General features: G+C 56.6%; 9 protein-coding genes across 9 annotated transcripts; 7 read left to right on the top strand and 2 right to left on the bottom strand.

Moving 5' to 3' along the window:
• Window positions 1-94: 94 nt before the first annotated feature.
• On the bottom strand, window positions 95-3,651 carry TRAVEDRAFT_50971 (uncharacterized protein; the record flags this gene model as incomplete). The annotated part of the gene is made up of 9 exons (XM_008043758.1): window positions 95-317; window positions 390-513; window positions 574-691; window positions 748-1,019; window positions 1,077-1,282; window positions 2,036-2,146; window positions 2,204-2,609; window positions 2,688-2,811; window positions 2,869-3,651. 9 exons carry the CDS (start codon window positions 3,649-3,651, stop codon window positions 95-97), a joined length of 2,367 nt encoding a protein of 788 aa, XP_008041949.1.
• Window positions 3,652-4,737: 1,086 nt separating this feature from the next.
• TRAVEDRAFT_130836 (RNI-like protein) lies at window positions 4,738-6,303 on the top strand (the record flags this gene model as incomplete). The annotated part of the gene is made up of 3 exons (XM_008044021.1): window positions 4,738-4,846; window positions 4,898-5,142; window positions 5,215-6,303. 3 exons carry the CDS (start codon window positions 4,738-4,740, stop codon window positions 6,301-6,303), a joined length of 1,443 nt encoding a protein of 480 aa, XP_008042212.1.
• A 254-nt stretch (window positions 6,304-6,557) lies between these two features.
• On the top strand, window positions 6,558-8,556 carry TRAVEDRAFT_30851 (uncharacterized protein). Its single transcript, XM_008043598.1, has 6 exons — window positions 6,558-6,754; window positions 6,859-6,954; window positions 7,007-7,390; window positions 7,443-7,864; window positions 7,919-8,233; window positions 8,288-8,556. The coding sequence occupies exons 1-6, from the start codon at window positions 6,633-6,635 to the stop codon at window positions 8,392-8,394; spliced, it is 1,446 nt and encodes a 481-aa protein (XP_008041789.1). The 5' UTR covers window positions 6,558-6,632; the 3' UTR covers window positions 8,395-8,556.
• A 710-nt stretch (window positions 8,557-9,266) lies between these two features.
• On the top strand, window positions 9,267-10,765 carry TRAVEDRAFT_172485 (NAD-P-binding protein). Its single transcript, XM_008044022.1, has 8 exons — window positions 9,267-9,393; window positions 9,454-9,539; window positions 9,596-9,680; window positions 9,732-9,805; window positions 9,869-10,106; window positions 10,163-10,504; window positions 10,570-10,646; window positions 10,711-10,765. The coding sequence occupies exons 1-7, from the start codon at window positions 9,307-9,309 to the stop codon at window positions 10,597-10,599; spliced, it is 942 nt and encodes a 313-aa protein (XP_008042213.1). The 5' UTR covers window positions 9,267-9,306; the 3' UTR covers window positions 10,600-10,646; window positions 10,711-10,765.
• Window positions 10,766-11,799: 1,034 nt separating this feature from the next.
• Window positions 11,800-13,298, top strand: TRAVEDRAFT_22708 (uncharacterized protein; the record flags this gene model as incomplete). The annotated part of the gene is made up of 5 exons (XM_008043521.1): window positions 11,800-11,848; window positions 11,899-12,146; window positions 12,207-12,444; window positions 12,503-12,976; window positions 13,048-13,298. The coding sequence occupies 5 exons, from the start codon at window positions 11,800-11,802 to the stop codon at window positions 13,296-13,298; spliced, it is 1,260 nt and encodes a 419-aa protein (XP_008041712.1).
• Window positions 13,299-13,936: 638 nt separating this feature from the next.
• TRAVEDRAFT_60268 (Aldo/keto reductase) lies at window positions 13,937-15,215 on the top strand. The gene is made up of 5 exons (XM_008044023.1): window positions 13,937-14,057; window positions 14,127-14,219; window positions 14,275-14,644; window positions 14,696-14,886; window positions 14,948-15,215. Exons 1-5 carry the CDS (start codon window positions 13,997-13,999, stop codon window positions 15,115-15,117), a joined length of 885 nt encoding a protein of 294 aa, XP_008042214.1. The 5' UTR covers window positions 13,937-13,996; the 3' UTR covers window positions 15,118-15,215.
• Window positions 15,216-15,361: 146 nt separating this feature from the next.
• TRAVEDRAFT_60269 (PX-domain-containing protein) lies at window positions 15,362-18,407 on the top strand. The gene is made up of 9 exons (XM_008044024.1): window positions 15,362-16,022; window positions 16,075-16,896; window positions 16,950-17,154; window positions 17,207-17,389; window positions 17,443-17,519; window positions 17,584-17,652; window positions 17,720-17,782; window positions 17,839-17,982; window positions 18,043-18,407. The coding sequence occupies exons 1-9, from the start codon at window positions 15,519-15,521 to the stop codon at window positions 18,304-18,306; spliced, it is 2,331 nt and encodes a 776-aa protein (XP_008042215.1). The 5' UTR covers window positions 15,362-15,518; the 3' UTR covers window positions 18,307-18,407.
• A 2,638-nt stretch (window positions 18,408-21,045) lies between these two features.
• TRAVEDRAFT_172494 (malic enzyme) lies at window positions 21,046-23,762 on the bottom strand. Its single transcript, XM_008044025.1, has 10 exons — window positions 23,242-23,762; window positions 23,004-23,182; window positions 22,865-22,948; window positions 22,722-22,812; window positions 22,585-22,672; window positions 22,014-22,534; window positions 21,858-21,958; window positions 21,605-21,806; window positions 21,326-21,543; window positions 21,046-21,256 (listed from the first exon to the last, which is right to left on the bottom strand). Exons 1-10 carry the CDS (start codon window positions 23,303-23,305, stop codon window positions 21,173-21,175), a joined length of 1,632 nt encoding a protein of 543 aa, XP_008042216.1. The 5' UTR covers window positions 23,306-23,762; the 3' UTR covers window positions 21,046-21,172.
• Window positions 23,763-25,409: 1,647 nt separating this feature from the next.
• TRAVEDRAFT_66365 (uncharacterized protein) lies at window positions 25,410-26,343 on the top strand. The gene is made up of 3 exons (XM_008044026.1): window positions 25,410-25,754; window positions 25,828-26,168; window positions 26,226-26,343. Exons 1-2 carry the CDS (start codon window positions 25,449-25,451, stop codon window positions 26,140-26,142), a joined length of 621 nt encoding a protein of 206 aa, XP_008042217.1. The 5' UTR covers window positions 25,410-25,448; the 3' UTR covers window positions 26,143-26,168; window positions 26,226-26,343.
• Window positions 26,344-27,206: the final 863 nt, after the last annotated feature.

Consider the following 27,206-nt stretch of genomic DNA (forward strand, 5'->3'; position numbering starts at 1 on the left):
GTGGCGGCGGCTCGATTTGCTTTGTAGTTTATTTCTTTGACTAGGTTGATGTATAGTTCGGGGTCTTTGGTGTTGTGCTCTGTGTCGGTGGGATTTATTTGCGACGAGGTAAAAATTGTTTCGCTTCGGCCGAAGTAGTAGGAAATATTTCCTGCACGTAGGGCTTGACATCGTCTTCGCTTATGTTCGCTCCCACGATGGTCACTTTCACGTCCTGCGTTCGGCCTTCAATGTTATGAAGCAGGCGGGCAAGGGCCTCGTCCAGGGAGAGGGCGATGGCGCGCAGTTGGGCCAACCATCCAGGTACCAGTGCTCCCCTGGCGTCATTTAGATCGATTACAACACTGAGCATTATATTTGGATGTTTCTGGAGTAGGGTGCGGACGAACAAGCTAGCGTTATGGATGTCATCGCCCGCCTCTGCGGCCGGATGCATAAGAGCTGGGAGGTGGAGAACGAACTCGGAGAGTATCTTGAAATGTAAATCAATGAATGTGACGCTCGCCACCGAATCTATACATCGCGGGGGTAAGTCAGAAGAAGGTATCGGTGAAAAGAAAGGGTATGACATACGGGGAGGCCCTGGATTGCTTAGCCCGTCGATGGTCATTAAGTCGAGGGTGAGACTCTTGATGCTGTTCTGTGCTGCCTGAAATATCTCTATTGTAGGGCCCGCGCCACGCCGAGCATGCTACCTCCCCTGTAAGCTTGACGTCGTGGTACATCCCTGGCGGTTATCGTGCTCACCACCCTGTTTTCACTGAACACCTGGATTTCCATCAACGCCAATGATTCATATAGCGACGCGTCGAGCCTTGATGTTGTGGCGTCCGCGGTGTCGAATTCCCAGAGAATAGACTTCATTTGCAGGCACTGTATGCGCGAACCCAAACATTGCATGGCCTGCACGGCCTGCACTATGCTGAGGAGATCCTCCCTAGACGAGAACAGAACCGAGATATAGGACATAGAAGAAATAGGCGAATGAGAAGTGTCGTGGTAGCTCTTGAACAACATGGCTAGAGAGCAGTCCTTGCAGATTGTGATCCTGACATGGGGGGAAGAACAGAACGCACGTTGCACTTCGACCCATACCTGGGAGAGGGGTACAGGAGGGCCACTCGAGGATGCACCAGCCGTGATAGTCACCGGGCATTGGCGAGGGGGTACCGTTGTCGTGATGCTGGATGCGGCGGAGAGTTCCATGGTCTTCGAGGAAGGTGCACCAGTGACGATGTGGTTCGCATCGTCGAGTAAGGGCCTCTGGGAAGCACATATAGCGCTATCCACAGTTATCACGCCTGAGCTGGACTCTTGCGGGGGCGACCGCGCAGCTTGAAGACGGCATATCCCACCTCCATGCACTTCCAGAGTGCGGGGCACCGGCTCCACTAGTACGTGTACGGGGCGCAACATAGGCAAGAACAAGGGTGTGAGTACTGTGGGCTGGACGGTATGTCGAGAGGTATACAGCAGTTGGCCACTTGTCGGGAGTGGGCGCCATATGCGGGGCTGCACCGTTTCGGAGTTGTGGCGGGGGCGCAGGCGAGGGTGGCATGGACAGCGCGAGACGACATCATTTTGTCGCCGAGGTTGCGCAGAACGCTTAGGGACAGGGGAATGTGTGGTAAGCGAGCGAAGTGGTTTGAGGGAACGTACCGAGCGGAGAAGATGGCCCTGCTATGGTATAACGCGAGAACTTAAGACCATTATAATATGCTCACGTGATTGCACGTTAGAGCGCCGAATCCATGTATGAGACGCTCGCGTTTGAGTATCATGGGGATCGCGTCTTGACTGGTTGACTCTTGACGCATATTCGAAAATGGTAGGCCTACTTGAGGACTGCAGAGAAATGGGTCGAGGAGATTCGATAGATGATAGCGTGAACATTGCTGAGATTTAGCCCTACTCCGTGAACTTTGGTCTACGTGCAACAAGTATACCCTGGACCATCAGCTTCCACGAAAAGTGACAATCATATTGAGAAGCTCCCACCTTGCGATATGCTATAGGCACAGATCAAACGACTCACTCCTTCCGCTCTCCTTGACTACGCAACTCTTCAGTAGCCTGCGGTCCTACGTCATCCTGAATCTTCCAGTCTTTTGGGTCGTAGTAATCGGCGAATAGGCTCAAATCAGCGCTGTGTGCGGTTAAAGTAAGCAAATACGCCGACCAGGGAAGCTGTCGAAAAGCGCACCTGGGTAAAATGCATACCACGTTCTCTATAACACTACTCTTCCACAAACGTGGAAATATCTCCGCGAACTGTTCGTCCCACCAATATCTTCCAGCAAAGGTGGAGTCGACGTCGAAACGAATCTTCATAAGACGAGGGAAGTGACTCTGATCGAACAGCTCTTCGAGTTCATCGTTGAGCGCTGCGAGACCGTCGAGGGTCTTCCACTTGTACAGCTCGAACTGGCTGATGTGCACAGAGACGATGCGGAGTTTCTTGGCACGTAGCGCCCGCAGTAGCTTTGGCACCCTCGCGACACGCGCGGCGTATGATTCCTTGACAAGACCGCCGCGCGGGCCTCGGAGGTAGACATCGAAGTCCTCGAGGTTCGGGAGGTCATATGTGGTTGTGCAATGTCGATCTGGGTCTGTTGTAACTCATCAGCCCTTGTAGAGGTCTCGCAGTCTCATGTGTGACCGAGATCGATCTGAACGATGCTACTTACGCAGATTTGGATGAGTGAAGTAACTGAACGTCCCGATGTTGATCTTGAGGTAAGTCAATGTGTTGGCGAAGGTATGGAGCAGGGTCATCAGCCCGCCGAGCTGAGCGCTCAAGGTCGGGAGAGGCTGGGTTCAAACGTTGAATTTTAGATAGGGCATTGCGTATGCAACTTGATTACATACCTCGGTATAAACATTAATGCGCATCTCGGAAGTTGCTATAGCAAGCCGTGTGATGAGTGGTAGCAATGAAATTTGCCGCGGTCGTAGCGGTAGAATCTTTGCTATTGAACCGTCTTCGCGGATCTCGGGCCAGACGATATCGGCGAAAGTCAAGTCGTGGAGGTTGGGGAACAGTGAGAGTACGTCGTAGATATTCGTCCACTCGAGCTGTACCAAGTTCTTCATATGGAGCGAGGTGATGGTGGGGGCTTTGAAGGCGGGCGCACGGAACATCCTATGGCAGTAAAGCGGTGTAGTCAGACCGCCAATTTCCAACTCGCGTAGCAACGGGAAGTATGGTGCCAAGACGGTAAGGAATATCGGGTAAAGTGGACGGCCAAGGAGCGGATGTACTTCAGCTAGATTGAATTGTTGCACGTATTTGCACAGATGGGGCCGAGCATCGAAGACCTCGCGCAACTGATAGACGCGCATCGGGGCGTTGGCAAGCAGTGGCAACCACCGCCGTTTGAAGAGATGGAATCGGCAGCGCGGGAGCCAGGCGCGGCAAACCAGGCTGCAATCCATGAGCATGATTGCCCACGCTCCGCTTTTGACCTCTTCTAGCATGAAATCTATGATCCATTCGATGATTTCGATCGGGAGCGCAGGTTGCACCATGCCGCAAGCAAGAGAGGTGAGCAGTGAGAGGTAGTGGTGGGCGTCGAGGGCCCTGCGAAGCGATCGATGACCTGGCACGTAGGGCATGTGTCCACTATGGCCACGCATCAAACCGGAAGACATGGGCAAAAGCGTGGGGAGACTCACAGACTACTAGTTTGGCGTTCGCACACACTCGCGCGTCTATACAAAGCGTGACATCATGCCAAACCCGTTGGACATTGTGTGTCGCGTTGAATTGAAGGACCTGCATCGTTCGAGGTCTTTCGCTTGTGATGCAGTGTCGGAGAGCGGAGAGGAGTTGAGCCCACCGCCTCATACACCTAAGATGCTGTGGTGAAGGCGGGCGATGAGGCAGCGTCGGGAAGGTTGAAGGATCTTGTTAAGTACGTGTATAGCGCGCGAGAGCAGCATCTGACGAAAAACCATGTATATTGCGAGAACTGTCCGACATGGCTTATCGCGCGTACGTCTGAAAGGATCGGCGTTGACTGCTCCAACGACACCTATGATCGAACGCGGCTTCGGCATTCATTACGGGCGCGAACAAAAAAGAGGATGTTATGCACTCACACACTGAGGGCGCCCGTACCTGACTTCGAGCATTAAAAGGCGGGCAGAGAGAGCGTGCTCCCCATAGTGCGATCAGCCATCAATAATAACGCATGCTGACGCTGCACCTCGGCACGAACCTGGCAACCCAACTCATCGCTCATAACACGTCGTTTTCGGGGTGCATAGGAGGCCTCTCCCTCCAGGTTACGTAAAGGATAGGCCGCGTCCTCAGTACTACGGAGAGATGCCATTGAGGACAAAGTTGCAGGTGGGGACTCGGCCGACAGACAAAGTTCTGGTGCAATGTGCATGCGAGTACTAGTCGTAATCTGGCCGGTGGCTAGCCCAGCACTCGGTTTCTGATAGCAAGCAAAGAGGGCCTGCATTAGCTGCGGATGGAATCAGATACAGAGCAGATGAAGGCTTAGCCGTGAGCGAGGGTCGAACGTACCGCCAGCCCGGAAGAACATGGACGTTGAAGGCAAAGACGCCGAGGAGTACTTGCGCGTAGCGGCGTAGATGCGGCAACTTCCGGCGCTTACCAACTTGTCCTTTTACTTAATTATCGCTGCATCTGGGGCCGGCCTTCCATCCACTTATGCTTGACTGACGACAACGACGACAACGACGGCGACGAGCAGTATGGACGCTTTCATGCTCAGCGGCTTCAACCAACATGTTCGGCGTTCTTCCGCTCCGAAAGTATCTCTCGCCTCGAGGAACCACATCGAGAGCATGGACGCGGGTTTGGCGTCCGTAGCAGGTACGTTTTTGTACCACCCCACCACGCTGTGACCATTCAAAGAAGATACAGGGGCTCAGGAGGTCATCAAGGATATGCTGTCGCGACGATCCGTCACGAAGCTCATCCTCGGCCACAATACCCTCGGCGACGAGGGCTGCGAGGAGCTCTTCGGCTTCCTATCCTCGGAAGCAGGTCGGAAATACAAGATTGCAGAGATCAGCCTCAACTCGAATCATATCGGCAACCGCGGACTCCTCGCCATCAGCCGGTACCTCCAAGATAACACTACGTTGAGGGAACTCTTCCTCCAGAACGTGAGTCCCTTCATTTCACCATGCCCGCCCGCATGCCGTGCTACTCGGCGCACTTACTAACGAGCCCTGCAGAACGCATTCATTGGGGACACGAATGTAGCACTCGTCTTTGCCCTCTCTATCAATTCCTCTCGGTTGGACACCCTGTCCTTGGCCACCAACGATTCCCTTTCGGACACCTTCGTGGCCAGTTTCTTCTCTGTACTCGACGCGCCTTACTTCCGCGAGATCCACCTCTCCGTCTGCGGTCTCACCCAGGCGGCCACACCACATCTTGTCGAATACATCACGTCGCCTCGATGTCACCTCCAGGTGCTCAAGCTGAACGGCAATCAGCTCCGCGTTCGAGGGGTGTGGCCTATCGTGCGGGCCATTCGCTATGCGAATTATACTCTTTTGCGCATGGAGCTCTACGCTACAGGCCTGTCCAAGCAGCCGGACGAGAGCGACTTATCCTCTGAGGAGGATTCCGGCGACCGCCTTTCCAGGTGGCAGGACGTAGAGACCGACCTCAAGCGGTCGCTCACGCGGAACTCGACTCTGAAGAACCTGGTCGAGAGGGAAGCTTTGGCGCTCCTGCGATATTCGCGCGTTCTTCTCCTGCGGCCGAAGGCCCGCGACGCATCACCTGCGACACCTATCGTCTCCCCTTGTTCGGAGTCGTGTTCGTGTGTTCAGGTCTCCAACACCACTCTCTTCTCGTCAATTGGTCAACCTTACCCACTCTCCGTCACGCCTTCGCCACCGCACGGCTTCTTCCCCTTCGCGCGGCTTCCAACGGAGCTGCAGTTACACGTCCTTTCGTTCCTGGCGCCCATACTATCCATCCCCCAACGCCTCCGGATCTTCACCTACGCCTCGTCGTCTTCGACGCTTCCCACCCTCCTACCCTGTCTGTCGAACGGTGGCTGCATCCCCGACCCCGCGAGTCCGCAGTTCACCCTGGGCGGTCCCGCTGCCGGCGGGTTTGGGGTGAGTTCGAGCATCATGCTTCGTAAGCGCGGTGGAGGGTCCGTCTCTGCGTGCGCGAATGGGAAGTGTATGGGTGCGGGGAACAGCGTGCTGTGCCGGAAAGAGGCGGAGCGCTCGCAATGGCTCACGGAGGTGCGGTGCACGGCGTTCGAGCTGGAGGACGAAATGGCAGGGACGCGGGAATATTGACTCTGGACGATTGGCATTATGGACGGTCGGAACGGATCGCGACGTATTGTATCGTTGGCTATGTACGGCACGTTATGAACGATATCCTGTGTAATTGATAGCTGTACTATTATCCTATGTATTCCTTGGATTGCGAACAATCTTCAGCTCGGCAATTAAGAGAGCCGCCTCGACTATTGGACGCGAAGACTCAAGAGACGCGCGCATTTTGGCGGGCGGATAGTGAGCGCCTATTCTCATTCACGGCTGTCTCTGTACCACCATCATCTTGAGAGGCTACACTCACTCTAGCTCGCGCTCTCTGCATTTTCGCGGCCTTTGTGGCCCTCATGGCGTCTGGCCTGTCGAAGGACGAGCAAGAGACCCTCCGTCTTCTGGTGCAACATGTTTCGCGGGCGTTCTACGAACCCAGGTTCACTGTTGTCATGGACCAGCTCGTCCGTCATCCTGTGTAAGTATTACATGTTGGAAGGCCGCAGGGGAACGGCTGGTGGCTGTTGGTGGCATTTCGAGCGGGGGACGTTATGGATGTGCTTAATCACTCACGCGCCACAGTCTCAAAGATGACGATCTGGCCGGCCGGATGGGCTTGCAGCTGAAGGAGCTGAACAAGATTATGGCGACGCTGGAGGTCCACAAGCTGGTTCGAATGTACGTGCTCAGTTTATCCTCGGCACGACCATGTACCGAACAACTTGTGAAGATACCGGCAGAACGAGCTCAAGGAGGGTGCGCAGCGCTCGGTCGGCCGGCAGTACTTCTACATCGACTACCAGAACTTCTGCAACGTCGTGAAGTGGCGCATGGCCGAGATGCGGCGGGTCATTGACCAGGGACTCCGGAATGAACTCGACAGCAAGGGCTATATCTGCCCACAGTGCCACAAGTCCTTCCTGCCGCTCGAGGTCGATCGTCTGTTCACCCCGGCGACGATGACGTTCAACTGCGATATCTGCAGCGCGGAGCTGATCGACAACGAGAATGCGGAGAACGTGGTCGGAAGCCAGGACCGCATGCAGCGCTTCAATCGGCAGATGCGCTTCATCCTCGAGGGGCTGCGCAAGACGGAGGATATGGTGCTACCTGCGTATGTTCCCATCTTGATCACTCACATTGCGATATTCACCTGTGGCTCTCAGCTTCGATGTTGCACTCTGGATTAAGAACCACCTCGCTGAGCAGGAGCGAGCCAAGGCAGCCTCACGAGACGGCGGCCTCAAAATCGCTGGCGCCTCCGGGGAAGGCCGCCAGGGCGACACCATCGGCGTCGTCCTGTCTGTGGACAAGGACGAGGAAACGGCCCGCCTCGAACGCGACCGTGAAGCCGCAGCGAAGCGCCAGCAGAACGCATTGCCACTTTGGCACTTGCAGAGTACGATCTCGGGCGATCTGACTGCGTTGGGCATCAAGGAGAGCGCGCGTGCGGACGTGTCGGACGCGAACCGTCTACCAAGCTCGAACGATGCGATACTGAGAGGGCTGGGTGCTGCCCAGGGCCCGCCGCCGATTACGAACGGGGAGGACGTCAAGCCCATAGTGGTGCATGCGGACGAGACAGATTGTACGTGTCGGTGGCATATTGCTATTGCTTCTTCGGGCTACTAACATCTCGCAGATTACGACCAATACTATGCTTCCTTGGCAGCGTCCGCGCCTCCCTCAGGGGAGCCAACGCCAGGGTTCAATGGATTTGGAGAGGAAGAGGACGTGAAGCCGACGGTTGAGTATCTCGACTCGTTGAACGAGTACCGCAAACGGTCACGGTCTCGAGACGACGTTGGCACTGGGGCCGCCACGCCGAAAATGTCGCGGGTGGACGACCATGCGAGTGCTGCAGAGACGGAGTCAGCACTGTACACGAACGGTGTCGAGGCTGAGGCGCCGCCACAGACGAACGGCGTTGCCGTAGAAGATGACCCTATGGTATATGGTATGTCGTATTGCTGGCGTTTTTTGGATGCAGCTAACGCTTTACCCGTTTCAGTGAACGGGGAGCCGGTGCCGCTTTCGCAGGTCACGGAGGAGCACCAGGAGGCGATGACGACAGACGAGTACACGGCGTACTACGAGGTGCTGAGCGCGCAGTCGTAGTGGCGGTGCGTGTCGGATCGGGGGTTTCAGGCGGATGGCGAGAGGTGGGTGATGTCGAATGGACATTTGCACGCTTGCACGTCGTGTGATGTACCGTTAGTATGAGTATTGTATCATCAACTCGTGAATAATACATGTGCCTGCTAATGCAACAGATTTACCGCCCTGCATGGAGCTCGTCGTTCGATCGCATTCAGTTTGGTTCTACCTAGGTTGCAACCACCATCCAGGACAGCGTCCGGCTGTAGAAAGGTGAGTGTCCGGTTTAGCTACGAGGTTGTGCATTTTCAGCTGATCTGCCCGTAGCCAGCTAGAGCCCGCCGATAGACACTGACCATGGCGGCACGTTTGGTTAGGTGCACGTAGGCAGCGAGTCCTCCAGATAACACCACTTGCGCTGGAGTCATCATCCTCCTCGATCAATACTCTTCTGCGTTTCGAATTCAAAGACTGTCAGTCTTCAGTTTTTCTTCAATGTGCCGTAGAAGCATTTATCATAGCCTTGCTGTAGAATACCCATGCCGCACCCTTGTGCTATGTGCTATCTCCTGCATACCTACCCGCACGAGGTCATGGGACCTTCATGTGCGATGCAGGGTGTCTGGACTGTCAAGACTGGACAAAGCCGACGTGTAGCGTCCTCGGGGTTGTATGCGCTTTGTTAGGAATATAGCATCAACCACGCGGATGTTCGGAGCCCCGGCGGCCACAGGTCCAGAATTCAGTATGGAGGAAAGCGATCGTGGGCCAGCTAGAGGACGTGAAAGGCAAGTCTTGCATAGGCACTACACTCTAGATGCTTCGCGATGACGCACATGGCGATATATAAGCTCCTCGGCATCCCGCGCACAAGGATTACCCCAAGGCATCCCCACGTCTACACGCCCTCAAGCTCGCACATTCCAGACCGTCATGGCGGACACAGCGCTCACCTCCCTGACTGCAAGCAACCTTTTCGACCTCACTGGCGTTGTAGCTGTTGTCACTGGCGGCGGAAGCGTACGTAGAGGCCCCGAGCCTACACCGATGTAAACCGAGTGTTGACTGAACCTCCCCCAGGGAATTGGTTTGATGATTGCCAGCACTTTGCTTGCCAACGGTGCTACGGTATACATCATCGGACCCAAGCAGGCGGATCTCGACAGGTACACATCGCGTTTTTTTAGGCTCTAGGGGCGAGGCTGACAGTTGTTGTTCTCAGGGTTGCGAATGTCTACAACGACGCTGCCGAGAAGGCAAGCAAGCCGGGGAAAATGTATGGCATCGAGGGTGATATCCGGCTCAAGGTCTGTAGGTGGATTGTTAGTAAGTTGCTGCCCGAGCTCACCTCGTTCTAGTCGGAAGCGCTGCGCCTTGCGGAAGAAGTTGGAAAGCGGGAGAAGCACATCACCGTGCTCTTCAACAACGCGGGGTACGTCTAGGGCTGTCGCGTCCCCGCTACGATGAGTACTGACACCTCGTCTCACCTACACAGGGTATTGAGCGGGTCATTCAAGAAGCCCACGGTAGCATCGGCGGACGCATTTCGTACAGCCTACTTCGACGAGGTGCCGGAGAGTTCGTTCGACGACAACTTGAGGACGAACGCTATCGGCCCGTACTGGCTCACCTTCGCCTTCCTTCCGCTCCTCGAGAAGTGGAAGCAGAATCCTGAGGGGGCTCGGTTCGCCCCACAAATCGTCATGACATCGAGCATGAATGGGTGGACGAAGGTGCGCTCTGTGCACGGCACAACTTGCTGTACTCTGATCACCATATTGCGGTGCAGGATCCTGCCACCGCAGGCTCTTCGTTCCCATACATGTACTCCAAGTCTGCAATCGGACACGCCACGTCGTCGCTCGCGCACGAGCTGCTGCCCCTTGGCATCCGCGTGAATGGGATCGCGCCCGGACTATTCATCACAGAGATGTCGGCGCCTGGAAGTGCGGACGCCATCGGCCAGTCGCGGCTGCCGCCCGACTACGTTGCAAGTTTCGAGGTGCCCGTGTCGCGCCCCGTTGACCCTGGCACCCAGCGAGCGGGAACGAACAAGGATATGGGCGCGCTGGTCTTGTTCTTGGTCGCGAACTGGTTTGTCGATGGAGAGACCGTCCTCATCGATGGAGGGGTGAGTTACGCCGCTGCTCTTGGCGTGCGAATGTACCCCTGATGATGTGCTAATGCGTTGAACAGACCCTGTTGAAGCATCCATCGTCTTACTGAGTTTGAGGCACCCGCACGTTCAGCCACTGCGGCTGAAGCTACCGAAGGTAAGGGAGTCGTGATGGCTATTAGTCTCGATCATACGCCACTTCACTAATTTAATGACTTTAGAAACAAACCATCCTCTGTATTATATGCCTTTGTACCAATGCATAGTTTCAGGCTCAATCAACTATCCGGATGGCAAAGAGCACGTATTGAAAGGGAAACCGGAAACCGTGCCCATGGACACCGCATCGCTGTGGGCTTCGGCGATACGGCATGTGTTGCGCCATCTAATCTTATCCCTCGAACCCATCGTATTGACCTTGCCCTGGAATCCCTCATCCGTCCACGATCATCTCGCATGCTGCGAATTCGAAACACTGCCGTCTGACCATCTCTCTGATTTGGCAGATGCCCCACACAGGAAACCGGCCGCTTCATGTGGCCCTCGGCGACTTTGCGGTATCGCGTTCCACATGAGCCGATAGCTCGTCGACATGGCAGCCTCTCCAGGACTTCTCACTCAGTAGGCTCATCGCTAGGGTGGATGCATTCCCATGGCCCCAGCGGCGAAACCGCGCCACTCCGAAATGCGTCCGTGGCAATGAGCGCTTTCCAACATCCAGCTAGCTGGCCGTTACGTCGTGATTGTGCAGTTCCTCGAGCACAGGTCTCGCAATATTGAACTCCCGAGTCGCTCGTCAGAACTAGGTAGCTCATTTCCGTTTGGAGCTCATTTTTCCGATTCATGCCTAGGTACACTCCGGGCACACGGGGGTTCATCACGCGCGTTTCCTTTCTCATGACAGTATTCACAGGTTGTCATAGTCGGAGATGCCGTCGCAGAAGCCACTCGGTGGCATTGCTCGCATCTGGCAATCGCGGTATGGTCGGGCGGACAGACCCTGGTGCGCGAACACATCTTGTTGCGCGAACTGCATTGCGCGCCGGTCGGCATCCTGCGTCGACCCCGAGGCGCGGGCTTAAAGCGAGGATACGTCGTCCCGGCGTTACGCCCCTCGGACGTCCTGCACGCGCCCTCACTTTGCCTGCGTTGACCGCACCCTGTGAGGTCCACGGCTACCGAGCAGCTTTTCTTTTCGTAGGTAAGCACTCGGCCGGTTCTTCCGTTTGAATACGCATGCTAAAGGCAGTGTTGATATAGGCAAGGCCTCTTCTATCGGCAACAGGTTTGCATCTCTTCAACAACCGGCCATGGCAAGTCTTATTGCTACGTACGCGCGGCGGAGGCAAATGTCACGCGGTTTGTGTCCGTCTTCCTTTGTGTTGAACTGCGCTCTCATACCAACGCAGACTTAGTACTGAACTCCACGTTCACCCCTCTCCACCAATCTGATAACCACAATGGCCCTGGCTCGGGTCACGGTAATGGAGAAAACCTGGACACAGAGGGCTCCCATGGAGGTAGCGATAATGGTCAGTCCGGGAGCAACGGCGATAAAAACAGCGGGGATAGCGGAGACGACAGCAAAAGCGGAGACGGCAGTAACGGTAACTCTCAGGGCGGGAGCAGTAGTTCTCAGAACGGGCAACACGGAAATGTAAGTATAACTCGTCGTTGTTATAATTGTTGCTCACGCGTCGGTCGGTGCACTACACAGGCGGGCGGCGGGAACGATTCCGGCCAAGGCGGGAGCCCAGGGCAGAACTCGAACAACTGCGGTGCCGCGATGAACCCCCTTATGCCTGATCCAAGACTCTGCACGGGTGTCAACGAGAATGATGGACGACTGAAGTACGGTACAGGATGGGTTCTGGCATCGAGGGATCCAAACGGCAAAAGCCTGACGTCTCACTCGACCATGGTCAACGGCTCGTCTGTCGTGGTCGATTTTTCCGGTGTGTTCTAGCACGACGTGCATCCCCTATCTCGGTCGCTCATATGCGTTCTCCACAGGAACAAGTATCGTCGTTTTTGGCACCGTTCCTCCTAGCAATATGAGCGAGATTCCCCCCTCTGCCTCCTACTCGATCGATGGTAGAAGGGCATTCGAGCTCTCCCTCCCCGCGAGCGATAGATGCATCCCCAACCAACAGTTCTTCCAGTCGCCCATGCTTTCGCCTGGCACGCACAACCTCACAATCAACGTCACCACCGCTGGCACTCCGTATATCCTCGACTACCTGTGGTTCTGTGGGTCTTCAGTGCCGTCTGCCGACTCGTCCGGCACGAGCCCGAAGACGGCCCACGGGGGGTTCTCGCGCGTGGACGCGATCGTGGTCGGCTCTGTCGTGGGTGGCGTAATCTTCTTACTGGGGATAGCTTCCCTCGTGTGGTTCTTCCTAAGGCGGCGAAGGAGGCGGAGAAGGCTGCGTAAACTGAAGATCGCGGCGAGCCCCGTGAGCAGCTGGTTGCACTCGCAGAACAATAGTACGCCTCCCGCTCTAGTGCACCTAGTCGCCCTACCAAGGCTCACTGATACCTGTGCGCACTTTGTATAGGCGGGAGCGGGACAGAAATCGTGTTCACGTCTACCGAGTCGATCATGCGCGACAACCCCACGTGTTCGAGCACCGCGGACTCAAAGGAGCACCAACGCAAAGCACTGGAGCTTTCCATGCCCATAACAACAACCTTTCACGAGCAACCTCCCGGACTGACTTCGTCGACGGTGGTCGATCACATTCCCGAGGGATACACCAGCCTCGCTCCTCCGCCTTGGATCGTTCGCCCGCTCTCGACCGCGAGCTGACGATGAGTTATATTTCTTCTGTCGAATTCATTGACAACTTTCCGTTGCTTGTCACGTTGTATTTTAATCTTCTTGCTCCCGCTGTGCGCGACGGACGCTTACTACTTGTATTGTTCATGATCATTGAAACATTGTATTTGTACGACTTTTCATGCGGCTCTTGTTGACTGCTTCGCCCATCCAGTGCCCCGCTACTGTGGCTACATTTCATCATCATGACACGGGCGCCGTATATCGATATCCACACCGAGCCCAAGGACTCGTTACTGTAGGCTGACCGCATTCGTCGTTCTCGTCGTATCAGCATACTTCGTTTCCCATCTACGCGTGCGTGCCGAACTCACGCATGAACCTACATCGGCGGCCGGCACCTCCTGCGCTTCCCATGGAGTGCATGCTCGGTGATTCGGGGAGTCTTGCGCTTTATCGGAAGGGATCCCTCCTGAAGCTGGCGCTGAGCTCCCGTCGATGCGATTGCAAGCTTGATAATGTCAGCATGGGAGTGCCTGGACTGTCGTCATTCGCCGCTGTCGTAACAGCGCGAGCCGCCCCCGGATGTGCGGCGCCCCGCCCCCGCACGCCATGGCCGGCAGTATATATAAAGCCGCTGGATAATCTCCTCCATGGTCCCCAGACAATCGATTCCCAACCACGAACTCACCCAACCTCGAACACTGCAGCACCAATCCTGAAACAACATGCCCGCCTCGAAGTCCGTAAAGCTCAACACTGGCGCTGAGATGCCCACGCTCGGGTTGGGTGAGTATCCGTCCTCTATGAATTGAGTTGACCGGCGAAGCAGTTTGAGTTTGCTCACCTGCACCCCAGGGACGTGGAAGTCGCAACCCGGCGCGGTTGAGAAGGCAGTCGCCCATGCGCTCAAGAGCGGCTACAGGCACATCGACACGGCAACTGCATACGGTACGTCAGACTCGCGCGAGATCTGCGCGACCGGTTACTCACGTAGGATATACAGACAATGAGAAGGAGGTCGGCCTCGGCATTAAGGATTCGGGCGTGCCCCGCGAGCAGATCTTCCTGACGACGAAGCTGAACAACTCGGACCAGCGGGATGTCGAGGGCGCCCTCGAACGCTCGCTGCAGCGGCTCGACACGCCCTACCTGGACCTCTGGCTCATGCACTGGCCCTGTCCCATGACGAAGGAGGGGAAGCCCGACAGGGAGATCGACTGGCTCGATACCTGGAAAGAGATGGAGCGCGTCTTCAAGGCGCACCCGGACAAGGTCAAGGCCATCGGTGTCTCCAACTTCTCTGTGTCCTACTTGGAGAGACTGTTGAAGGCTGCGACCGTCGTGCCGGCGGTGAACCAGATTGAATCGCACCCGTAGGTCTTCTGATCATCGTCCCCACGGAGTGTACTCACTTCTTGTTACAGTGCCCTCTTGCAGGAGGACATCGTGGAGGAGAGCAGGAAGCACGGGATTTCCGTGACCGCCTACTCGCCTCTAGGCTCCGACGATGCGCCTCTTCGCAGCAACCCCATCGTGCAGAAGCTCGCGCAGAAGTACAACGTCCAGCCTGCGAACATCCTCGTTTCGTTCCAGGCCAACCGACCGGGCTTCACGGGTACGTTCGTCCCAGACGCAGTAGATGCCAGTATGTGTGCTCACCACGCCTTTCGATGCAGTGATCCCCAAGTCCGTCACCCCGAGCCGTATCGAGGAGAATGCGACGATCGTCGACCTCACCGACGAGGACATCAAGGAGATCGCGTCAATTGAGAAAGAGAATCACAACCGCGTGTGCAAGCCATACTGGACCGGCTGGGGTAACATTGGGTTCCCTGACCTCGAGTAAACGGGCCAACGTCGTCTAGAGCGTAGAGTCCAGAGAGCATATGCAACCCAATGTAGCCGTAGAGCGTTCTGAACACACGAAGAGTTGCCAGATGAAGCACACCACGAATATGGGGGCTCGCTGTTGTCGTGGTCGTGGTGGCGGGTCGAAAGGGACGGCGCGTTAGCGCCGGCGTTTCTCCGACGACGAGCGCGTCCACTCCCCTCCTCCTGCCCACACTCCTGCCCTTCAACGTCCATTCACTCGCTTGTGTGTCGAAATATCTTTGCTTTGATATCCCTTGACCTGGGATGATTTTCAATTTCGCTTCGACGCAAAGAGCCTGATTCACACCGCGGGGACGCCGCCGATATCTATATCTTCCACGCTCTTCACGACTTTCGACGAACCACGACGACGGCATGGCCGATAGCGCGAGCTCACCGCCTAAGACAGGCTTTCTGCAGATACCGCAGACGCTGTCGCGACCACACTCTGATCTTGAGTTCGACTCCGGAGTCAATACGTCGGCCGCTTGGACCGTCTCCCTCGCGAGCCCTGAGGGTGGTGCACGGTTGAGCTTGAACAGCCTGTCAAGCACCGGTATCGACACCGGAAGAGGCGTGGCTATCGCAGAAGAAGAGGAACCGCTTTCAGTTCCGGCCCATGAACAGGATCAAGATGGCGCAGAAAGCGTCGCGGGAGACGACGCGTTTGACGACGAAGAGGGACGCCCCGCGCGTGCGCTCTACGGATTCCAGGGCAAGGCGGAGTTCAGGGAGATTACATCCGTGGAGGCAGGCGATGAACTCGAGATCATGCGCGAGGACGTCGGCGAGGGCTGGAGCCTCGCTCGGCTCGCGCAGGGGTCGCGAGAGGGAGAACAGGGTAGCGAGATGGGGCTCATCCCGCGCTCGTACTACATTGTGCGTATTCCTCCGGCGCTGTGTTGAGCATCTGTTGTGAATTTGACGATAGTTCACAGCGGAGTTCGCGCAGACAGAGGGTCTGCTCGTGCCGGCTACCCATTCGCGCATGCGGAGTCGCAGAGAGGCCTCAGGCGGCTCTATCACCCCGCGAGGTTCCCCGACGCGGGCTCCTGTAGCTTTGCCGATTGTCCCGCAAACCACGGGGGAATGGTTCCCGAGTTTCCGGCGTAGCCTTTTGGGCGGCAAGAGCCTGAACAGGTTCTCAAGTTTCGTAACGAGCGGTGCGGAGGAGTTCGTCCTTCAAGGCAGCTCGGAGGACACAACTACAAAAGAACCGGCTCCCGTCCACCGACACGAAAGGAGCGTCAGCGACGATGACTCTAGGCGGGAGAGCGTCCTTGGCCATATGGCCGAAGCAGAGCGACATTTTGTCGAGGCTGGGCCGTCATGGAAGACTAAAGTGCCGCCGTTCCGTGTTCTCATTCACTCACCGTCGAAGCGGACGTCTACTCTCTCGGGCGCATTTACCGTGTACACAGTAACAACCGCCTTTGACGCACTCTCGCACTCGCGGACCGCGTCAGATCCGGACAACGAGGACGAAGACGAAGATCAACCGCCCTCGCCCATGCGGATCACGGTGCACCGACGGTTCTCGCATTTTGTTGCGCTGCACACAGCGCTCACGAGGCTATTGCCTGGTATCGCTCTGCCTCCGCTTCCCGAAAAGCAGTATGCGGGTCGATTCAGCGACGACTTCGTCGAGGCGCGGCGAGGAGATCTCGAGCGGTACATCAATCGCGTAGCACGTCATCCCGTCGCGCGGTACGCCGAGGTGCTCACGTTCTTCCTGGGCTGCGAGAGTGACGCGGTGAGTGCATATGCGGGCAGGTAGACAACCGGGCTCTGCTGATACTACCGCAGGAATGGACAAAGCAGCTGCCATACTACCTTTCCCTGCCACCGAAGGGTCCCTCTTTCTACGCGAATGTCTACCACCCGGCGTTCAACGTCGACGCGGACGAGGCGCTGGAGGCGGTCGACCGGTTTGTCAACCACACCCGCGCCGTCGGAAAGGGCGTACAGAGCCTGCGCAACATCTTCGGCAAGGTGCGCGAGGCGCGCGTCGGTCGGTGCATTTCCCCGCGGCGATGGGAGCTGGTAGCTCACGGGCACAACAGAGATGTCGAAGGCGGAGCGGCTCTTATCCTACACGCTGCAATCCTTGATCACCTCGAAGTCGCTCGCTTCGGCGCCTACCACTGGACTCAGTGAAGACGACGATGAGGAACAAGAGCATAGCAACACCACGCAGGGCCACCTCAACGAGGATGGCGCATGGTGCTGGCGAGAGAACTGCGACAGTACGCACTATTGACCTTGGACTAGTGCTCTGAAACTCATGCGCGCTATACAGGTTGTCTAAAGCTCACGAAAGCGATGCAGAAAACGTCGGAGACCCTGCAGATTGTTGCTGACATTTACGATGATCATGTACACTCTCATCTCTTCCGCGGTGTGGACCCCGCTGATGTAGTTATGTGTTGGGGTCTATCAGGCACGGAGAACACAGCTCGCCACACACGAGACGCTCAAGAACGTCGCCCATCCATCCGCATTATATGCAGTGAGTGTTTCAGCAATATGCGCCCATACCACCATCATTGCTCACCGCATCCCTGGGCGCGCTATAGCCAGTTATTGATACCCACAAGTCTACCCTGTCAAGATACCAGGACTCGGTGCGCGAAGGGGCTGTAAGTGTACATGTATGTCGTGTGGCTCTGTGGCTGATCTAAACGACCGCGTCTAGGAGGACGAAGAGATGGCAGCGCGGTGTGAGACCGTGCTGAACATCACCATGGCGGAGATGGACACGTACCACGCGCAGAAAGTCGAAGACTTCCAGGAACTCGCCATAGAACATCTGGATGGAGAGATAGCTGTGTATGAGCAGGCGAGTTGCTATGTTTTGGCCTCCGTTTACACGACCGGCTCCCGCTGACATAGAGACTAGATCTTGACTCGACTGCGGGCCGCACGTCGGACCTTCGATTCACCGCAGTATGACGAGCTCGCACGGAGCCCACGGCAGCCATCGATATACGAGCGCGAGTTAGAGCATCCGCGAGTGAATCCGCCGCTGCCGCAGCCATGCCCACATGTCTTCGACTCAGCACCTATGCGCCCCGTCAGCGTTGCCATCCAGGAAGGTGTGGGCATGCTTCTCGGGGGAGGGGCAACCCCGGCGCGGGGTAGCGTCTTCGGGAAGTTTTGGTAGACGATGCAGCGATGACGAACTGTTCAGGGCGTCCGGCCTGCTCCGTGAAAGGTGACATACGGCTTAGACTCTGTATAAACCCGATGCGGTGTCAATATACCTCTACTGACCATATCAACGTTGGCGTCTCCGTGTCCTCTCGAGCGCGGGCTTGTTTTGAAGGTAAGTTAATATCTCAACTCAGCTTAACGACTTTCTAGCGCTCACTGCGACAGTCTTTGTGTGTGTTCAGTGTACAAGTAGCATCTCATCACGACTGCATGCATCCGCAGAGAACTCTGCCCGAGCCTGTGCGGCTATACTCCGACGGCTGTTCATTTGTCTGATACCACGAAGCCGCAGTGGTCTTCGAAGTGTTTGCCGTTTGCCTAGGTGCGTCCATTAAATACGAGGTCCCCTACAGAGACTATCGTCATAAGTCCTACTTCTGCCCTCCCATCCTCTTCTAACATGGGGACTCTCGACATGCCTACTTCTGACATTCAACTTCGCAAACTGGAAATTTACACCCAGTTGTATGTGCCTTGTTGTCTCGTCCTACTCAACGTCGATTACTCATAGGCGGATGTGTATATGTGCTGCACAGCACGGTTGCCGAGTACATCCACACATCGGCTACTGGTAAGCGGTGTTCGATTTTATGCTCAACGTGGTATACTAAAACAACATGATTTGATACAGCGTTGCTTATATACGACACCATTTTGACTGCAGGCCGTGAGGTAACCCACGTGTGGAGTGGGGGCCACCTCGGATTTTCCGTGCTTTACTGCGCCAACCGTTACGCGATGCTGCTGAATCGACTCATGTTGATCCTGGAGCGCCTGCGATGGACGGGGCAATCTCAGTTGGTACGTGGAACTCATTACGAACACGTTACAATGGCGCTCATGAATATCGCAGAGGCGCGTCTGGCCAGGTCTTGTGAAGGGTCGCATGCCCTAACGCTGTTGTTAGCTGTGCAGTCATTTTGTGGCTCGACGCACTCTTCCTCATAATCACTTGGGTCTCAATTGCAAGTGCGAATCATGTCCTCTCAGATCCCTTGTTGGCCAAACTGACAGAGGCGAATTGTCGCAGCTTTCTCCGCCCTGAGGGTGTACGCCTTGAGCGGAAAACGCGTCTGGCTTCTGGCGGTGGTGCTATGTTTTGGCATGGTATTGCCTGTCGCGGAATTTGTCCGTCTTCCAGCTCCAAATTCTTTCCACACCGTCGCTGATGCCGTGTGGTTCACAGTACCAACGAATCGAGCTGGACGTGTATCTATACAAGCCTCCTCTTCATGGCTGCGGAACCTCGAGTATCATACCACTCAGCACTTACCAAATGTGAGTGGTCTCGATATCTACAAACCTTCATGATAGCTCACCATTTCGATACAGACGTAAGTGTAGGTGTGACGTCGTAGTCCAACCGCTGAACTCATATCGTGCACGCGAACTAGTGGCCACTGGCGCAAGAGCGTCAGCTATCACTTCCGACATGTTGGTCTTGACTGTAACGCTGTATCAAACGTACAAAATATACGGCCCCGGCCGACAGGAAGGGGCTGTACCATTGAGCAAGTTCTTGTATCGAGACGGTGAGTGCTTTCCTGCGCTTCAGTTCCGGGTATTCTGAATGTTCACATATCGCGGTGGATATAGGATCCGTATACTTCGCGTATGTTTCTGACCCTCTTGTAAGGAAACGAGTGTGTCCACTGAGCACGAATGTAGTGTACTGTTCCTCTTCAATCTCTGTGATATCATCTTTCTCCAGCTAGCGGTGAGTCAAGCTTTCTTCGGTCGAACCCACGACTGCTTTACTAAATCAGGCCTGCTCTAGATCAACGGTGCTCTCGCGGATCTCGTAACAGTGTCAGTGGCCTGCTAGTGGCCTGACATAATATTGCTGTCAAGGTGCTGAACGATGTTTTTCAGGTTGAGTGTACTACTGGTAGCGAGATTCTTGTTACGACTCCGCGAGATAGGACAGCAGACCCAGAGAAGATCCAGCGTCCTTTTGTCCTCGGTCGAAGTCTCGCATTCGCAGTTCGCCTCTGTATCGTTGTTCGACAGCTTTGGATACTCTGTAGACGACGACGAAGAAGATAGGGACGACCCAGACGAAGGAGCCCTATGACCTCAGGTGCGCCCATGATACAGACCTCTGGCTTGACGCAGTCCACTGATGCTCGCGTTGATCACTAGTCGATAGCGGCGCGTAACACGCCATTGCTCCCATCTCGTATCTCTGTTCTTCTTGCTACCTCAATAATTTACCTTGCTTCATGCTAAACCCACCCGCCCGGAAATACACCCAATAGGCAGTGATAGAAGACGCGGAAGGCTCTGCTTCTAGCCAAAGGCTGTTCTCCAAAGGTGTGTGACGTGCGTCTGCAGCATTGCACCCTCGGCTGCGGACGTGTTCGCCCGGAAGACCGCCCCCAATCAGGACGTGTGGATTGAGCGTCCTTGCGAGCGTCGCGCGCACCGCTCCGACACTTCATAATAGAACCGCTGCGACATATCCATGAAAGTCGGGGGGCCTGCGTTGGACTACCGGACGTATTCATGGCAGCGTGGCAAGGCAACACTCCCGGGGTGACAGATGACTACAAGCCTGCACTTCCGCGCTTCTTTGGCAGGAGCGTCTAGTGGATCAAGCACCCACCCAAGAATCGAACCTGTTCGACACCGGCTGCAGCGAGAGACGGACAGACTGCAGACGTGTCACACTAGGCGGAACGAAGAGACATTGCAAACAGCTATTCCGCTCTCTATTAGACCGTGTGGGTTACTATATACTCTATACAAGCGAGACCGAGATCGACAGCGAAGCATTTCGACGGAGGGCGACAAACAGCGAAGGACACCTGACGAACTCAAGGGTTCCACATCTTGCTCTGCACGAACGCGAGCAGCTCCTTGTCTGACATCTTGCGCAGGTCGCTCGAGCGGTCCACGCCCTGCAAACAAAAACACCACACCACACGTCAGCACACGCCCACAGCAGCGCGAAGGGGATCTGGACGTACCGCTTTCTGCGCGGCGCGGATGACGCTGAGCGCGATCTGCGCGGAGATCTCGCGGATGCGCTCGACGCGCGGGTACAGCAGGTCGTACGCGCGCTCGTCCTCCGTGAGCGCGTTCGCGAGCCCGAGCGAGGACGCCTCGACCATCGAGTCCGTCACCGCGGCCGCGCGCGCGAGGATCGCGCCGAGCCCGAGGCCGGGGAAGATGTACATGTTGTTGCCTGCGCGCGGCGCCGTGAGCATTCCCGCGATAACGTGGGCGTGTGTGGGAAGGGCACTCACCCTGGCCGGGGTACAGCATGTGGCCGTTGTACTCCTCCTCGGGGAAGGGAGAGCCGGACGCGAAGAGGACTTGGCCCTTGGACCACTCGACGGCTTCGTGGAACTCGCACTCGGACAGGCGGACGGGGTTCGACAGGGGGAAGATGATCGGGCGCGGGTTGATAGCGGACATGGTCTCGATGACGGATTGGTCGAACGCGCCCTGCAACGCACAGTCAGACATATGGTCCCTGTGAGGAGAAGCGAATCTTACCTTCGTGGTGGAGAGGCCGAGAAGTGCGGTGGGCTGCACGTAGTTAATGATGTCCGTGAGGTTCGTCATGGGCGGGCCATTGTAGTCCTTGCGCGAGAAGTCTGCGGGCGAGTCAGTACACGCAGGCACAGGCACGTCCATATCGCGCCAACTCACACTTCTTGTGCTCCGCCATGGGGCCGCGGCCGTCGTAGATGAGGCCCTGCGAGTCGACGAGCCAGATCTTCTCGCGCGCCTGCTCGGTGGACAAGCCCTGGAGCTTGAAGAAGCTCATGAGCTGCATGCCGACACCCACACCCGCCGAGCCCGCGCCCAAGAACAGGATGCGGTGCTCCGCAAGCGGACGCCCAGAGGCAGCAGACGAGAGGCGTGCGGCGTTGAGGAACCCGGAGAGGACGACGGCGCCGGTGCCCTGGATGTCGTCGTTGAAGAGCGGGTAGCGGTCGCGGAACGCCTCGAGGTACGCGAACGCCTTGTCCGTCGCGAAGTCCTCGAACTGGATGAGCAGCTTCGGGAAGACGGCGGCCATCTCGGTCATAAACTCCTCCATGAAGCCCTCGAGCTCGGCCATCGGCGGGCGCCGCTGGCGCAGGCCGAGGTAGAGAGGGTCGTCGAGGAACTTCTGGTTGTCCGTGCCGAGGTCGAGGCAGATGGGTACGGTGGACTCCGGGCGGATACTGAGTATGTGTTAGTATGCGACAAAGGCAGCTAGATAGAGGTAGCTCACCCAGCACCCGCAACGTAGAGCGAAAGCTTGCCGATGGAGATGGGCATGCCGTTCACGCCCAGGTCGCCAAGACCGAGGATACGCGAACCTGTGGCAGTGTTAGCTACACACCAAGAACGACAAGTAGGTTTGCTGACCATCGGTCACGACGGAAATACGAGCATCGTCAGTTCGGTGCCAGTTCCGGAGGATCTTGCCGATGTTGCCCTTGTCCTTAATGGAGATGAACTGAAGGCATAGCTCAGGAAATGAGCGACACGATGCAAGGGAGCATGCGCACTAGACCCTCGGGCCTCCGGAAGATGTGGGAGTACTGCAGGCAGGCGTCGCCAACAGTAGGGGTATAGATAAGAGGAGTGAATTCCTGGAAACGCGAAGCGTCAGTGTGCAAGTACCACTACTAGTGACGAACCACGTACGGCCATGTTCGCCATGCAGAGGCGGTAGAACATCGCAGGGTCCGCATCCTTCAGCTGGGAGAGATAAATATACTTTTCGATGGGGGAGGTCTTGGAGCGGAGTTGCGCAATGCAACGGAGAGCGTGGATTTGGTCATCGTGAGCGGGAGGGAGGAGTCCGCGGGCGGGCTTCGGGGGCGCTAACGGAAACAGTGTTCAGTAACCTTGCGGCACGGATGCTATAGAGTAGCATGCTTACGTGCTGAGACCACCTTGAGCTTCTGGACGCCGTTGGACCAGACGGGGTGAAGGACTATAGTCATGTTGAGAGGGAAGAGGTCGTAAGTAAGAGATGAGCGGCCAAAGCGCGAGTCGGTGCGAAGGAGTCAACGGGAGCGTCGGGGTATTAATACGAGTACAGTGAGAGCGACCGGGGCCAGGAGAAATAGGATTCGTCTAGACAGAGAAGGCGGTGGTACGAGACGGAACGAGTTTGAGAGAAAGCAGGCTCGACGGGCCCGGAGGACTTTATAGCGGGCGCCCGTCGCAGCCACGGAGGCATGGGGTCTAGATGATCAGCACCTGCCCACAGCTCGTTGATGGACGGACGAATGATTTGTTGAGCAGCGGTCAGCTCCCGCGGGAGGCCGTCGCCGGCAACCACAGCACGTCTAAATTCGTCCGTCGTGACAGGCACGGGCGAGATAGTCAACTGTTGGCATCCGCTCCCAGTCCGCGATCTGCCAGCTGGATACCGCCGGGAGCGGCATGCGCAAGATTAAGCCAACTCTCACCTCGGGCGGCGGTCACTCTCACAGCGTTCATGCCGGTCGTATTCAAGGATGTGAAGACACGGAAGAGGATAAAAAGCTAGAAAAAGCCCTGAGCGGGCGTCGCACGACAAGTCTGGCACTCAGGAGTTCAGCGAGCGTAATATGTAGGGCAGCCATGACTCAACTCACCGTCGGACCATCCAGGCCAATCGACTGATTTCGTTCGCTCTTCCGACGGGACAGCCCGGAGAGGCGTTGGCGCGGGGGAGAACAGATCATCTGCGTCGCCGTCAGGGCATGCGGGGTCGCCGGCGGCGTCCGTCCAATCGCCTGTCGTTTCACTGGCGCACTGCTTTCTGCGTCTGCGCTCATCTGCGCAACGTTTGACGGAGATGGTCCGGCGAACAGCCATGAACTATGAATGCCTTCTTGTGCCATGGATGACCCAGACAGCGGCTGGGGTTGCCGGGAGGTACGTAGAAAACGGAGGGTGGTGAAAATACTTCGTTTGGCGGTTGTTTTGCCGGCTGGGATCAGGGTACCTGCGTTTTGCGTACCTGAATGCGCAAAGATGCCTGGACGCATGTGCAAAGGCCGGTAGGAGCAACATCCTCTTGTTGTGGGGAAATAGCAGCGGGGAGCGCAGTATGTGTAGATTATCAAGAGTTGACATCGTCGAAGTAGAAACAAGGATGCGATGCGGGCACGACACGGAAGATGAACAAGATATGCATTTGGGATCATGGTGGGGACAACATGAGGCGAGACTGGGGCAACTCGAGGGGTGATGTACCGGGAAGCCTCTTCGTGGCTGTCGAGATATGGAAGGATAGTTTGCGGAACACTCACATTCACGAGTGGGCCTGTACCAACGACTTCTGCTCCATCATGAGCCTCCGCATCTTGGTTCGAAGAGGATGACTTCGCGCGAGAGCGTATGTCCGAGGTGAAGGCTTAAGACTCAGAGAATTGCTGTATAGTCGATCGGGCATTCGCAAATGTGGACATCGCGGATTAAGGACTAGAGATTCTGAGCCTGTAGTAGCTGATTGGACTTCGACGGCCTGTATCTCGTAGACGGTGACGCAGCAGAGTCGTTTCGATAAGCTGTAGAAGGAACTCAGGAGAGCCAGGAGGGCAACACGGCAAAAGTGATGGTGAGATGTGGTCTGGGGAAAGTGGGGGGAGAAACAGTGTGGCCGGAGGAGGGTGGTGGTGGCGGCGAAGAAGGAAGATGCAGCGATGCCGGACTTCCCTCCTGCCGCGATTCAGACCCTCTCGCCTCTTCCGCTCATATCCGCCGTCGTCTCTCTACCCTCTCCATCTCGATCTCTCTCTGCAAGCACCGTCGGAACAACACCCGTCGACGAAAGCGCAGTCGCCTGGCCGAGATGACCGTCGAGTCTAACCGCTTGCTGCCAGTCAGCATGTATTGTAACTCGGCCGCTGCGACACGCTGATATACATGGACGCACACATTGGCTCAGGGTCAACAGCGTGAGGACTTTTACGACGTTCCGAACGTCCGCAGCAGACGAAAGCGGGTCGTGGCACTGCACGCGATCGCTTTCTCACCAGACACCCCGGATGTGGGAGCCCAAATCTCACTCCCCTATCCGCGCTCCTTTCCGCGTCTTATTATCATGGGCCCCGCGCCTTGACTACCTGCTCCCATCCCCCCACGCTCTCCAAGATGTCTTCGCCATCGGCATCTGCTCCTGCGTCGACGTCGAGCGCGCCGGCGTCGGGCTTCTCGTCGCTCTTCCAGTCCGCAGGCGGGCCGCCCCTCATCCTCGTGTGCATCGCTGCAGGGCTCCTGTTCGGCGCCTTCGTGGGCATGTTCCTCATGAAGCGCCTCCGGCCGACCGTGGTCCTCCAGAGAGCAGGCGGAGCGGGGCTTGGTGGAGAGGCGAAGCTGGGCGAGAAGCCGCGGTTGTACGACATCTACGTCGCGCCACTGGGAGATGGCAGCGAGGAGAACCCATGGGCCCACATATCCGTACGTCCATTCCGCGATCGCTTGTGTAGTACGATTCCTCACCGTCGGGTGCTCTATGTTATTCGTTGCATAGCCCTTTGCTGCCCTGTATCTCCCGTCGTCCGACGCCGATGTCAAGACCCCTCAGCCACCTCCGCCATCTCCCAGCGCACTGTCCCGCGTGACTGCCCGCCTTCACTGGAGTGCACGGCCTAGCAAGGGCCATGTTCCACCACCGCCTGCCCCTGAGCTGCGCTCCCTGCAGCTCGCGGTCACGGTTTCCATGCCGAACCCTGCCCTCCATGCACCGAAAGACGTGGACATTACGGACGACTACGCTCACGACGACCCCATGCCGGACTGCTGCATAGGCACAGCCGTCCTGCCATATAGGCTGGACTCGGTATAATGACTCTGACGCCCCTTCATTGGAGAGTGAGTCCGTATCGCCCCGAGCTTGTGATTTCAATCTGACGAGGTGCGGCTTGGCAGTGCCCCCTAGTTCTTGCATTGGCGCATAACATGCACGGACTGACCTTGATGACCCGACCCCTCTTGTTCCTGGATGTATCAATATTGCTACCCTCCTAATCTGCACGTTCCCGTTCCGCTTACTAGCCCCTGGCTGTACGATGCAGCACTGCTGCCTTTCCGCCAACACAACAACTCCGCAAAACGGGCACACAGATGGACGACGTCTGCGTCGGTAAGACCCCGCCGTCCACAGGGGAAACCCCACACTACGACTCCGTCCAAAGCTTACCCTTCCCGATCTGTTCGAAAAGCTGTTCGAGACGATGACCCATCAGGCATGCTATATGCACCGCATCCAGGCCTTAGCTCGCCTCCCCGGTAGGCCTTCCCTGATACTGCAGCGATGTTCCCACATAAAAGCTAACTGAATTCCGATTCCGCACTCCGCCACAGCAAAACATGACTGTGGGTGCTTTCGTGTGCGTCATGCACAGCGACTTCGCACGCTCGCGGGGCGGGGTGCCACGGGCCTGTCAGCTTGCCTGCGTTTGCGCTGCGGTCGTCGGGCGTGAGCCGATAGGCTGTGAGGCCCGTACGGGTATGTCATAACACCCAGGTGAGTACTTAAGCATCAGTACGCAGAGCTATGTTCGTGCGCTTACCCGCCGACGCCCACTAGGTTAGGTACTCTATAAGCGCGTCCTGTGCGCATAGAGTTCGCACAGGCTTAGACTCGGCTTGCTATTTGCACCAAGCCGACACGGTCTGCCCTGACCAGCATCCAGGAATCATCTTCCGATGCTTGCGCGCAGTTGCAGCTATATATATATATATATGGTCGTGTCGTGCCATATCGTGGTGCTGCCATAGTCTATTCCAAGTCGACATAGTATTCATTCAAGAGTGTAATGCACCCCTGCACACATCCTGCGCCGTTTCTCGCTGACGGCGTTCTCGGCCGCTCCGATCGAGCATCCATCCGCTTCTCTCCTCCCGAGA

This window comes from Trametes versicolor (assembly GCF_000271585.1).
Source record: "Trametes versicolor FP-101664 SS1 unplaced genomic scaffold TRAVEscaffold_10, whole genome shotgun sequence".
NCBI classification, from domain to species: domain Eukaryota; kingdom Fungi; phylum Basidiomycota; class Agaricomycetes; order Polyporales; family Polyporaceae; genus Trametes; species Trametes versicolor.